This window comes from Cinclus cinclus, chromosome 9 (assembly GCF_963662255.1).
Source record: "Cinclus cinclus chromosome 9, bCinCin1.1, whole genome shotgun sequence".
NCBI lineage: Eukaryota > Metazoa > Chordata > Aves > Passeriformes > Cinclidae > Cinclus > Cinclus cinclus.
In genome coordinates, this window is record NC_085054.1 from 5,319,714 (window position 1) to 5,331,640 (window position 11,927).

The following is an 11,927-nucleotide window of genomic DNA, read 5'->3' on the forward strand; positions in this document are numbered from 1 at the left end:
AACAAAAGCAAACCCTGGGCCACCTCAGTAAAAACGTACACAGACAGTATGAATTTGAAGACAAATGCGAGCTGAGAAAACAAACCCCGATCTGCCCTTGCTGCCCCACCCTCCGTGTTCACACCCTCCTCCAGTAAGGAAGCCCAGCCTCGGGTGAGCTGTCCTTGCCCTGCCCTTTCCTGCCTGCCCTGGGCTCCAGCAGGACCACCTCTCCATGCAAGGCACCCTCGGCACGCCTCGGGTACCCTGCTCACCACAGCTGCACCCACCTGCCAGCAGCACAGGGCTGCGACCTGCCCGCACCTGGCTGGGGAGGCTGGAGAGGAAAGGCAGGGGGAAATGAAGCAAGATGAGCTCCAGCCCACACTGCTGGCCAGTCTCTTTCCCAATCCCGAGTTATTTCTTCCCTGCACCTGGAGAAGCTGCCTGAGCATTGGTACCCTGGGTTCAAATATACTTTTACTGTTAATCCGAGGTACAAACTGTTGCCCCCCAGAACAGCCACCCAGAAACCAAAGGTAGCAGAGGATTCACCTAAGAGTGTATATTTATTTATAGAGCCCAGCTCTGGAGGAATAGAGAGGATGCTGTTCACAGGGGCTGTGCAGTATTTTCTGAAGTTTCAGTGGGGTTTCAGTTTCAGCACATTTTATTTAGAAGCTCCAACTATCTCACCTCTCTCAAAGTGTTTTTTCCCCACTCCCAAAAGACATCTGCCGTGACAGGCAAAACTAATTTTCCCTTGAAATTTCTGAAATAGTGAGCAGTGAGGCAAAAAAAAGGCTAATCGTGCTACGTTGCTAAGATTTGTCATTTCTCTGTTTTCCTCCTGCTACTCCAAAATCTACTTCGGTCTGCTGTAAGAATAAAAATCTGGTGGTTTTTTTCTGCACCTCCTAATGACTCTTTGTGCTATCTGTATCATTTCCTTCACTCTCATGTAAACAGACATGAGCAGAGAGTTTTAGCTCTATAGTAGCCCCCATGACTTCCACTGCCCATTCTCCCTCCTGCTGTTCAGTATAAATATTCCCTTGAAGTAAATAAACACACAAAAACAGATGTTTACCATGTTTCTGTTTGGGTATCACTCCGTAGATGATTAGCTGTAGAGAAAGAAGAAGAAGTTATATCCATACCCCTTCAGAACTATAATCCTCACCATCAGGATGAAGAAGCAGACAGTGAGCACGTTTACCAACAGTCCTGCATAAACAAGATTTTACTTCTTCCATATAAATGTGATTGTCAAGGGTTTCTAGTATATGGCTGATATAAAAATGAGCTGGTTTATTAAACCTGTGTTTAAAATTAAATCTCATATGGACACGCGTTTACGTACTGTCATTAATCTTATTACTCAAAATTTAAATTGTGATAAGCTGATAGTTGTTATATAAATCATTTATTGCTTTGCAACTGAAGACATGATTACCAGCTGCAGGGCTGTTCCTGGGTGGGAAGGGGAGGAGGACAAGCAGGCATCCAAGGATTGCTCCAGCAGATAAAGCAAAGAATATAAGAAAGGCAGCTGGCCCCACAGCCAGGTGCTGAGACTATTTGTTCATCTTTTCATCAGCAAAGTGGGTCAGGGCCCTGGCTGCCTGAGCTGTGCTGTACATGGACAAGAGCTCAGTGAAGCCCTTGGTGCTGATGGGGCCAGCAGATGTGCTCAGAATTGATAGGGCTCAGGAGGGAGGCTGTCTGCCAGGTACCAAGCACCTGGTCACCAGGCTGACAGGGAAGTCAGCTCTTGCTGCAGCTGGATCACATGGGAATGTTCCAGGCAGCATTATTCTTTCAGAACTGAACCTCAGACTTAAATTAGGGGTTCTCCAAAGAGGCAACTCAGCATTAACAACTTGCCCCAGGAGACAGGCAAGGAGCACGTGTCTGTTACAGCAGCCCTCAGAACCAACCAAAAAGAGTCAAATGATGTCACACCCTGCCAGTAAAACCCTGCATCTGGACCCGCTGTGCCAGCAGGGTAAAGTCAGCAACCACGAGTAAAACGTGGATGCTTCACAACCTCTCTCTTGGTTACAGAGGCATCACAACGAAATGGATGCAAAGAGCGTATGCAAAACACAGATCCTACATCTCTTCTTTTTAATAACCTTGCCTGCAACATGAAGGTAAGCCTATCTGTAAGGATTATTCAGTGACTAAGTTGAACAGCTGAGCCATAGGTTTTACCAGCTCAGCAGTGGGCTGGGGTTGCAGGTCCCTGCCCAGTGCCCTCTGTACCATTCACACAGAGCTCTGGCTTCTGTCTGGGCTCAGGCAGTCATGGCTGCACAAGGGCAGGCCATTCATCCCAGCCTCAAAGGGGATGTCTGTCTGGCAGGGCACGCAGCACTGCTCCAAGCAGCTCTGTTGTCCCCTTGTTCTTGGATGGGAAGCAAAGCCCAGCAGAAACATCCGCATCCTTGCCCAGAAAAAATCAACCAGCAATTCTAGTACTGGCATCTTTTCATCTGAACAAGCTAAATCATGCTAAAGACCCATAAAAACCAGAAGTCCTTGGAAATTATAAGGAGAAAAACTGAAAAGAAAAAAGAGACATGATATACTAAAATCCACTGAGTCTTGTGTTCTTGGTAACATGCTCAGACCCTTGGATTATCATTGCACAGAAACTTCTCCTGTGAAATCTTTGTACTACAGGCAATCTAACAAATACAAAGGACTGTCAATAGGAAAATTTAATCCTATTTAATCTATTGCAAACAGGAGACTCATTTACTGCTTTTCCATCATTATCAGATCAAGCTCATTACCAGGTTTGGTATTTCTTCCTCAGAAGTCTTAAATCTTTAAAAATTAAAGATATTTCCTTCCTCCAGGCCTTGTCACACTACTCTGACACTATTGGCAAGACTTATGTGGAAGAAAAGGCTTTCTACTACACCAGCAGTACTGGCACTTAGCAAAAGCTGTAATTCAAAAACATTAAAAGCTAAACCGGGAGAGTAGTTTTGTCTTTTTTTTTTTTTTAACACTGAAAGCAGGTAATATCTTATATCCCCCATCCTGCAGATAACCCCAGGGCCAGATTTGTGAGACTTTTTTCTTTCTATTTTACTACACGATGCTGCTGTTAGAACAGAATCCACAGTGCTTTTGCTAGTTGGTTTATGGATACCTCTAATCTATGATCGAGGCTAGAAGGCTTTTTTAAAAAGTCCACAGGGAACAGCCCCATCTCCTTCCCCTTAAAAAAGGGAAGAGAAAGAAAAGGCAAGCAGCTAGCAATAGAAGATGTATATTGTGGTTGATCCAAAATACTTACTCAGCTTTGGTGCTTTTCACTTTTAAAAGCACTTAGCTCTTAATAGGTTTTCCTCTTGGCTGACAGAATTTCATTCCTTCTTTCAAAAGCTCATACGTGCCACTCCCAAGGGATTCAGTGGAAGTGGGACATGCATGGCTGCCAAGAGTAACCCATGGACAAGAAGAGCAAGTAGGAGAAATCATTTTCTCAGAGCCTTGGTAAGTGCTCCAGGCTGTCCTGTCATTGTGGGTATTACAGTGAGAGAGCAGAAGAAAATTCAGGGCTGCCTCTGACCTTTGGGTCAGAGACTCAGAGTGTTTAACTCTAGCAGCAGTCTAAATAACTTCAAAAAGCAAATTTTCCTGCATTTTTCTGTGTCCTCCATCCTGATTCTCTAGGCAATGCTGTCCTTCAAAATAAAAATCAGATGACTGAGTATAATTTTTTTTTTTTTTGCTAGAAAAAGAGTCATAATCTGCCACACCCACCTTCAGCTCCCAGGGATAAGTCATCTTCAAAACTTCCTCCATTTCTCACCAGCATGCCTGAAAACATACAGTTAGCAGTTCAACAACTACAGTGCTCCAATGTTTTCCTTCCAGCTGCTTATCTAAAGAAATTAGCAAGACACTTCATTCAATACAAGAAATAACCAGACTTTATTTACAATTCCTGCATTACTCATGCAGTTAAAATGCATTAAGAAGCAAGAAGTTACATTTCAGAACACAGCAAAATGACTTTGAAAGGGAACGACTACAACACTGCTTTAGTTTAGCACTCAGAAACACCTCCAAGTCAACATGAGAGCAAATTAATTTCAAGTGGGAACCCGGAGGTACCACTCAGCACACCCATGCATTCTGCAGCAGCATTATCTGTCCTCCAGACATCTTACCAGGAGAATCCAGAGTCTGAGTCCAGCTGGGGCATTGCCCTCTCACCTTCCTGTACCAGATTAGGAGCTGAAGTGAAGACTCCAGGCACAGCAAGTAACTCCTCACTGTATTCTTCACTTCTATTCTTCCCTGTCACTACCTGCACATTCCCACTGTACTTTGAACTTTAGTATTCGGACCTGCTCAGATAGTAAAATTTTCAGGTGTGGCAACCACGGTCATTAGAGGCAGCGACTGCCTAATCCTCACCAGTTTGGAGACAAAATCATCTCCCTGTTTTGGACATCTGGGAGTTTTTTTAGAGCTTACTAAGATCTCCAGAAAGACTTATTCGGGTTCTATTGCCCCTTTTCCATTTTCTCAGGCACAGTTGCTCTGCTGTGAGAATAACTCTGCAACTCTGACCCAGCCATGGTTTTACTGCTACTAAAGACACTCACATGAAGGTCCTTGAAAAGCCAGTTTCCAGCAAAAGAGATTTCAGTAGGTAAAGCTCTTCCTTACCCTTCAGCAGAGGATTGCTTTGCTCATCCAGGGAGGCTCCCAGAGGTGTTCTGAAACCACAGAAGAAATTAACACTACTTAAAAAACTTGCTGCTTCATGTCCTTCCTTGCAGTATATAACAAACTTGTGATAGCAGCAGCTGTCCCTCCCTCCCTCCCTCCCTCCCTCCACCCCCAGAAAGCACAAACATCTGACGACTGGCAATAACTTCCTAAACAACCCCCAGCCCTCTAAATAAATACATCTTGCAGAGAAAAACAACAAAACATAATAACTGCAAAGCTCAAACACCTTTGGGGCAGCAGCCGCTGCTGAGGAAAATCACAAACTTCTCAGCAAAACACCCAGAAAAAAACAAGCATGAATTTTTGAATGGACTAATTCAATCTCTTTTATGCAGCAAAAAAACTGTTGCCATTTTCCTACGCATTTAAAACTTCCTGGAGAGAGGGGTGAAAAGTTGTATTTGATGATCGGGAAGAATCAGGAAGAACCAAGATAAAAAATCTTGACAGCTATGTGAGCTGTCACTTGCCAGCCCTGATGCTTTATAGGCTCTTCACACTACTAATTTTCTGGATGATCCCTCCCATAGCTGTTGCCTAAAGGGCAAGGGATTTGCCAAACCTCATGGTGCTTGAAAGGAGCAGCAGAAGCCTCACAAATGACAGGTCCAATCCCACTCTGGGTTCACACTGAATTTGTTGACACTAGCTAGCTGTTTCCACATCTTGTCTCTCAGACAAGAGATTTAACCAAAGAGTTTAACCAAAGCCTTGTCACTTCTAAGCAGTAAAGCATTAACTTTTAAAGCTCAAAACAAATTCAGAAATATAGTACTCATAAAGAAGGGGAAAGCAGATGATTTATGCACCTATGCTATGCATATTTCATTTTGATTTTTAATTAGACAGACACACAAACCCGCCCAAAGACCTGAAAGTAAACAGTGCTCTGATACAGTATGTTTTTTGGTGCCACAGCCAAATTAAGCAAAGAAAGTTGGCATCTGCTTTCTAACAGACCTTACACCTCACAACCTTATTTTTCTTTTCCTTCTGAAAAGAGCTCACTCTCTCCAGATGCAGCCTGCTGATATGGAGCAAGCTCACTTCAACACACCTTTTGCAAAGCAAAGCCCAGCCCCACCATGGTGGGACTCCAAGGCAAACAGCCAGAGCATCCAGGTGCATAAGCACATTCCAGGTGACAAGGGACACTCTGCCGAGGCTCTGATCCCCTGTATTTCTGTAGGTCTGTCCAGTCACAGTCTGAAAAAACTTAGGATATGTTCTCTAAACCTGTCACACTACAAGAAGCCTGATGTTCTGAGGTAATAACTATGCTGGTTGTTTACTCCCTGGCTCTGATGGGTGCACTCCCAACCTTCTCCCTCTCCTCCCCTGGTGGCTACTCCCATGCCTCTATGTTTTTTATGCAGAAACTTGCTGGCATTGACTTTGACAGCCAAGGTCAGTGCTGCATGCAGTGGCTGGCAGAAAGCAGTAAAAGCATCTATCAAAGTTGGCGTTTTCCTTTAGAAATTAAGTTTGTCACCATTACAGGACATCAGCAGCTACCAGGAAAGCATCCTTGTCAACAACCCCTTGCTGCCCTACCTGCACTGCTGCAAACAGCTGCCACACACCCCCTGACTTTGAAAAACTTGTTCTGAAGAACCAGACAAAACATGAGTTTAAACAACAGACAAGTACCACACAAAAATCCTTTCAGACAGATAACAGCATGGATAGCTCTGCCTTGCTGCACCAGGCTGTTCTCCACCAGCCAGGCCCTAGGCTCTGTCTCAGAGCAGCCCTGTGCACTTGGGGATGAATGTTAGGGCCGGGGGACCCTTCCACTTGCTGTGCTCTCAGGATGGGGTCTCGCTGCCACACACAGCCCCAAGGCTTCTTCTCATCCCCTGACTTTGTTTGTGCAGCTACCAGTTGTGGTCGGGTGGTCTCTCGGAACAGGACAAGGATTTTGCACTTTGCAGTGGAAGTGTTTAAACCTCAGCTTTTAAAACCTTATCTGGGCAGAAGCCATGTTTATTTTAAACTTGAAGCAAAAAAATCTCTTTTTTTCTGAAGCATTTCAAGAACTCACTTCCTGCATATCTACAGGAGATAGCTCCTAGATACCTCCCACATCCCCTGTATTACTGGCAGAGTTTAAATATATTCAATCAAAATAATATACGCCATTGTAATAGTTGACAAATTTTTTTTATCTATCAGCATAATACAAACACTTGTGCTTCAACATTTATGAGCTTTCTTATTGCTTCAAAATGCCTTTTCAAAGTACTGAGGAGGGAGAAAAAGAGGCCTTTTTCAAAGGCATGCAATTCCCAAAACATCAATGAACCAGAGACTTTGAGTAATATCTGATGGTTTTTTATGCAGTAAAAATGCAGTATGATAAATACTTGCCTTTTTGCTTTTGGGGTTTGCTGCTAGTTATTTCTTTACAAAAAGCCCAAAACAACAAAATGGGTATCTACCAAGGTAAATAACATGGGATATTAGGTACCCCCTCTCCTCTAAAGCAGATGTGAAACAGAGAAGCCAAGTAATAAAAGCCCCAAACCACTAATATAAATATCAAAGGACAGCTAGGAATTCTTTTTATCCATATTAGAACACTATTGATGCCTTTAGAAACAAACAAAGGAATAAATCTTACAAGCAGATCTATTTATGCAGTGGGTTGATATTCAGGCTTTTTGTGCTGCTGCCAACTCAAACCAGAAAATGAGATTTTCAAAGTGCCAATTTTCTTCTGATTTCACTAACAGGTACAGAAGCTCAGAAAATGTGAAGGACTACTTTCAGAAAACATGCAACAGAAAATATTGCGTTCAGTTTCTAGCAATAGCTACATGGTAACTTGTTATAGAGCTAACTTGTAAGAATAAGGTTGTGCCATGAACCAGAAACAGAAGCTTGGTTTGTGTATGCTCACACTTTACAGCAATCAAAGCTTGACCAGTGTTACTAAATCAAAGCAATCAAAGCAAAACCAGTGTTATTAAACAAGTAAGACATTCCAGGGAGAACAACTTACAAACTGTAAATTTCACAATCGTTATTTTTAAACAGAACACTGTAGTATCGGCAGGGCTATTCTGTGCTCTGTTAATGCAGTCCTCTTTTCCTACTGTCCTCTTATCATCATTATCGTGGTTATCAGTTCAAGGTTTCTATATATACAATCACTTCTAACACTGCAAATTGAATTATCAATTTACTGCACATTACTGTACATGCTTGCATGTAAATTAGGCACAAAATATTAAACTATTCTGTGGTCCAAAACACAAAGAGCTGTGCAGCCCTTCACAGGCAGCTGGGATTGCACCTTCCAGACATGAACTGCACATGCTGGCTCCCTGCACATCACAGAGCAGAGGCTAACTCCTGTCTGAATATCATTGTTTAGGAAATCTTTTCTAAGAAGTTCTTCCAAGGAGAACACAAGATTCCTCTGGAAAGACTTAAAATAGTAAATAGCTGTACTTTAAAAGGCTTCTGTGGAAGAATCACAACAGGTTTCACAAATGTGAATTACCTAAATTTGCATTTCTGTATTAGCAAAAGAGTTAACTAGTGTTTCATTTGTTATTTGTAAAACAATATTCCCATATTTTGTGAATCAACCGCCAGAGATGCAAACACATTCCACAGAAATGTGTGGTGCCAGTTTTAAGAACAGATAGTTACCAAAGCGTGGGTATGAAACTGCAAGCTTTGTGTTATTACTCAAGATTTTTGGCCATCTCTTAGATGTTCATGTTGTCAGTTTGCAGCTTTGTGCTATTCCTTAAATTCTGCATGGAAATGTTAAGGAGTACAGGTCCAGGGAAGGTTCTAGACAGAAATCCTGCAGATTTAGACATAGTGGCATGGCAGCATTAGGAAGTATATCTCCCCCAGTGGCCTCTTCCCCCTCCAGTCCAACATTTTCTGTCCTCCCCACTCAAAAAATACTTATAAGAAAGCAGTGAATTGATAATACTGATCTTTAAGAAAATAGCTTCGTAGACCAACAGGACACCATGTGAGGTAAAGTCAGAAAAATCTTCTCCCATTCTAGCATTTTGGAACAATGGTGTGTCAGGTGTGAATGTTGTATTTTAGGGATTTTTACTATTTCAAGCCTGTAGCTGCCAATGCCCTATCCAAGGCACAGACTGTAAAGATCTGAAGAAAATTATATGGAGGATCCTACAGCCATAAAATAAGTCTCACTTCAGTTACGAAGTAAGATCAGTCAGCTGCTTACTGGATCAAGAGATTACAAAGGCACAACTAATCTGAGTGGTAAATTCTTGTCTTAACGTAGTTGCTCTTAAAAGGAGAAACCAGAAATATCAACTAGTAGAGGTCTTGAAATGTCATTGTTAGCTACTGGAAAGCTAACTGTTAGCTTCTCCCCACCAGCTCCACCTCCAAGGGCTGTTAGGACTGAATGAAGAAAAAGAGACGACAAAAGCAGTTGCTACTGGTGTAGCACTGGTGCTTTTATGTGACAGAGGATGAAGAAAAAGTAATTCCATCAATAACTGTTCTAAACACCAAAGATTATTTTGCAGCAGTAATAGAAATACGGCATACATAGACCATGCCTCAAGTTAAGGATAGAAGATATTAAGAGACTCAAATAAATCAGATTAATCCAAACTGTGCCATAACTCCTGAAGGCCGGTAAGCACAGAGGCCATGCCGCAGAAGTACAGTTTCTTAAAATCTGCACCAAAAAAAACAGGAAAGGAAACAGTGGAAGCTTTAAACTGGAGCCTCTCGGTGAGAACCACTGCAGCTTCTGAAGTAATGCTGCCTTCCTGACTCTCTGCTGAGTTCCTCCCCCGGCAGCTGAAAGCCTTCAGGCTCATTAATGAGACGCCAAGGACAGAAGTGGTGCCGAACGCCAGCTCGCCCGACGGTGGCCATGCGAGCTGGCGGTGCTGCTCCCGGTGCAGCCCAGCTGGAGCAGTGACCGTGCCACAGCTGGAAGTGACTGTGCCACGGCTGGCAGTGACCGTGCCTCAGCCGGAGCAGTGACCGTGCCTCAGCCGGAGCAGTGACTGTGCCATGGCAGGTAGTGACCGTGCCTCAGCCGGAGCAGTGACCGTGCCACGGCCGGAGCAGTGACCGTGCCATGGCTGGCAGTGACCGTGCCTCAGCCGGAGCAGTGACCGTGCCATAGCCGGAGCAGTGACTGTGCCATGGCTGGTAGTGACCGTGCCTCAGCCGGAGCAGTGACCGTGCCATGGCTGGCAGTGCCCGCTCCTCTCCCGGCCGTGCCCACCGGGGCCGCCTCCCTCCCCTCCGCGCCCCGGTCACTGCCCGGCGCCGCCGGCGGAGCACCCACCTGCAGTCCTTCAGCCATATCGCGATCTTCTCGTTGGGAACGCTGTGGCAGCCTTAGGGCAGAGCAGGAGAGAGAAGTCAGTAACAGCGAGGCCGCCCCGCGGGGGTCACGGTGGCCCGCGGGCGCTGCCCCCGGCACTGACCTGCTCCTGCGGCCAGCGGCAGCTCGCCGCCGCCGAGATCCTCCTCCTCCTCTTCCTCCTCTTCTTCCTCCTCCTCCTCCTCGCCGCGGGCCAGCGCCGCTGCCGAGAAATCCTCCGCTTCCGACGCCTGCCAGGAGTCGCGGCTTTTGGCCCAGGCCTTCCTCTTCTGGGTCGCCCCTTGCCACTCCTCCGCCGCCGGGGGCTGCTCCATCGGGGCGGCGGCGCCGGCGGGGGCTTCACGCCGGGAGGCGAGCGCCGGAGACAGCCGGCCTGCCGGGCGAACGGAGATGTGCCGTCCGTCCGGCTGTCCGCCCGTCCGGGGGGCGCGGGGCCGCCGTCCGCCCCTCCCCGCGCTCTCTCGCCGGCCCGCCCCCAGACCCGGCCGCCCCCGGACGGCCCCGCAGGTGTCAGCCCCGGCCCGCCGGCCTCCGGGGGCAGCGCTCCGGCGGCAGAGCAGAGCAGAGCGGAGCAAAGCGGAGCGGAGCAGAGCAGAGCTCGGGCGGCCCGGCTGCCCGCGGTACTCACATGTCGCGCCGCGGCGAGGCGGCGGCGGAGGCTGCGCCCGCCCGGGCTGCGGGCGGCGGCGGCGGCGGCGGCTCTGACTTCCTCATACCGCTGCGGGATGAGAAAACTCGGCGGCCACGTGACGGCAGACGTGATGGCAGAGCGGGGCCTCCCGCCGGGGCCCGGCCGCCGCCTCGGGGCACGGATGCGGGGTCGGGCCCGCGGGGTCGGGGCCCGCTGGCGCTGAGGCAGCGCGGCCCCTCGGGCCCGGCCAGGCTCGGAAGGGCCGCCCGTGGCCTGGGCCCGTAAAGGATGTCTCCAAACTAAAAAGGATGCGGAGCAGCGAAGAGGGACTTTGAAGTGTTTTATGCTGGGGGAACGGGAGTCGGGAGGGGAGAGAAGCGCAAGGAAAAGATACGGGATGTGTGCTGGGTTCACGCAGCCTTCTGCCTCGTTTCCAGGGCTGTGAAATCGCATCAGCCTCTGCTCCGACACAGGCCGGGGGCAGCAGGGACGCCAGAAACACCAAACCCGGCCTCTTAAAACCGTAGGTGCCTTTGAAGCCTTCATCATCTCCTTCAGAACGTACTGAAGCCGCCAGAACCAACAGAAAACCCGGCAAAAGGCGAACGACACGTGGGATGGAGGTGCCGCACAAAAGGTTTTTGCTGGGGGGTGGGGGGGCAGTGGGCACCTGTCCTGCTTGAGGTGCTAGCCAAGGTCCCTGCAGCAAGAGCCCCGTGCCAGGCGCCCTGCCCACCTCGGCTGCCTGTGGCCCGACAGCAGCATCCTCTGAGGGATGATGGGCGAGCTGGTGCCCGCCCTGGGGAGCCGGGCACTGCCTGCGGTCGGATGTCACATCCCAGGAGGAGCCCTGCACGCCCAGCGAGCTCACCTGCGGCCGCAGAGCCTGGGAGAAATAAAGCTGTTGAAAGAGGTCTTTTACAACGTTTTCATGGAAAGGTGATGAATCAGTAAGCGCGAGCAGCAAAATGAACCCGTGTTCTCTGGAGTCGTAAAACTGGTTTTGACAGCCAGGCACATGATGGACTTCATGTTTAAAGGCAGATCTGCCTTTGGAAGAACCAGGTTAATGGTAGCCAATAAATGTTCTTTCATTATCTAGCTTTATAGTTATAACCTTTCAAGGAATTTCTGTGAAAATTTCCCCTATAAAATAAAAAAAAATTGACTTGATAAGAAAAAAACATTTATTGTTTTTCCTAA

The 11,927-nt window shown here is 47.3% G+C and overlaps 1 protein-coding gene across 1 annotated transcript in view; it reads right to left on the minus strand.

Annotated features, from left to right (window-relative positions):
- The window catches only part of ITPRID2 (ITPR interacting domain containing 2), a 40,157-nt gene extending 29,382 nt beyond the window's left edge, over positions 1-10,775 (minus strand). The window contains exons 1-6 of the mRNA XM_062498070.1: positions 10,722-10,775; positions 10,197-10,466; positions 10,055-10,106; positions 4,678-4,727; positions 3,763-3,819; positions 1,070-1,106 (exon numbers count right to left, since the gene is read on the minus strand). Of these exons, the coding sequence (XP_062354054.1) occupies positions 1,070-1,106; positions 3,763-3,819; positions 4,678-4,727; positions 10,055-10,106; positions 10,197-10,407 (407 nt within the window). The 5' untranslated portion in view covers positions 10,408-10,466; positions 10,722-10,775. The remainder of the gene's footprint in view (positions 1-1,069; positions 1,107-3,762; positions 3,820-4,677; positions 4,728-10,054; positions 10,107-10,196; positions 10,467-10,721) is intronic.
- Positions 10,776-11,927: the final 1,152 nt, after the last annotated feature.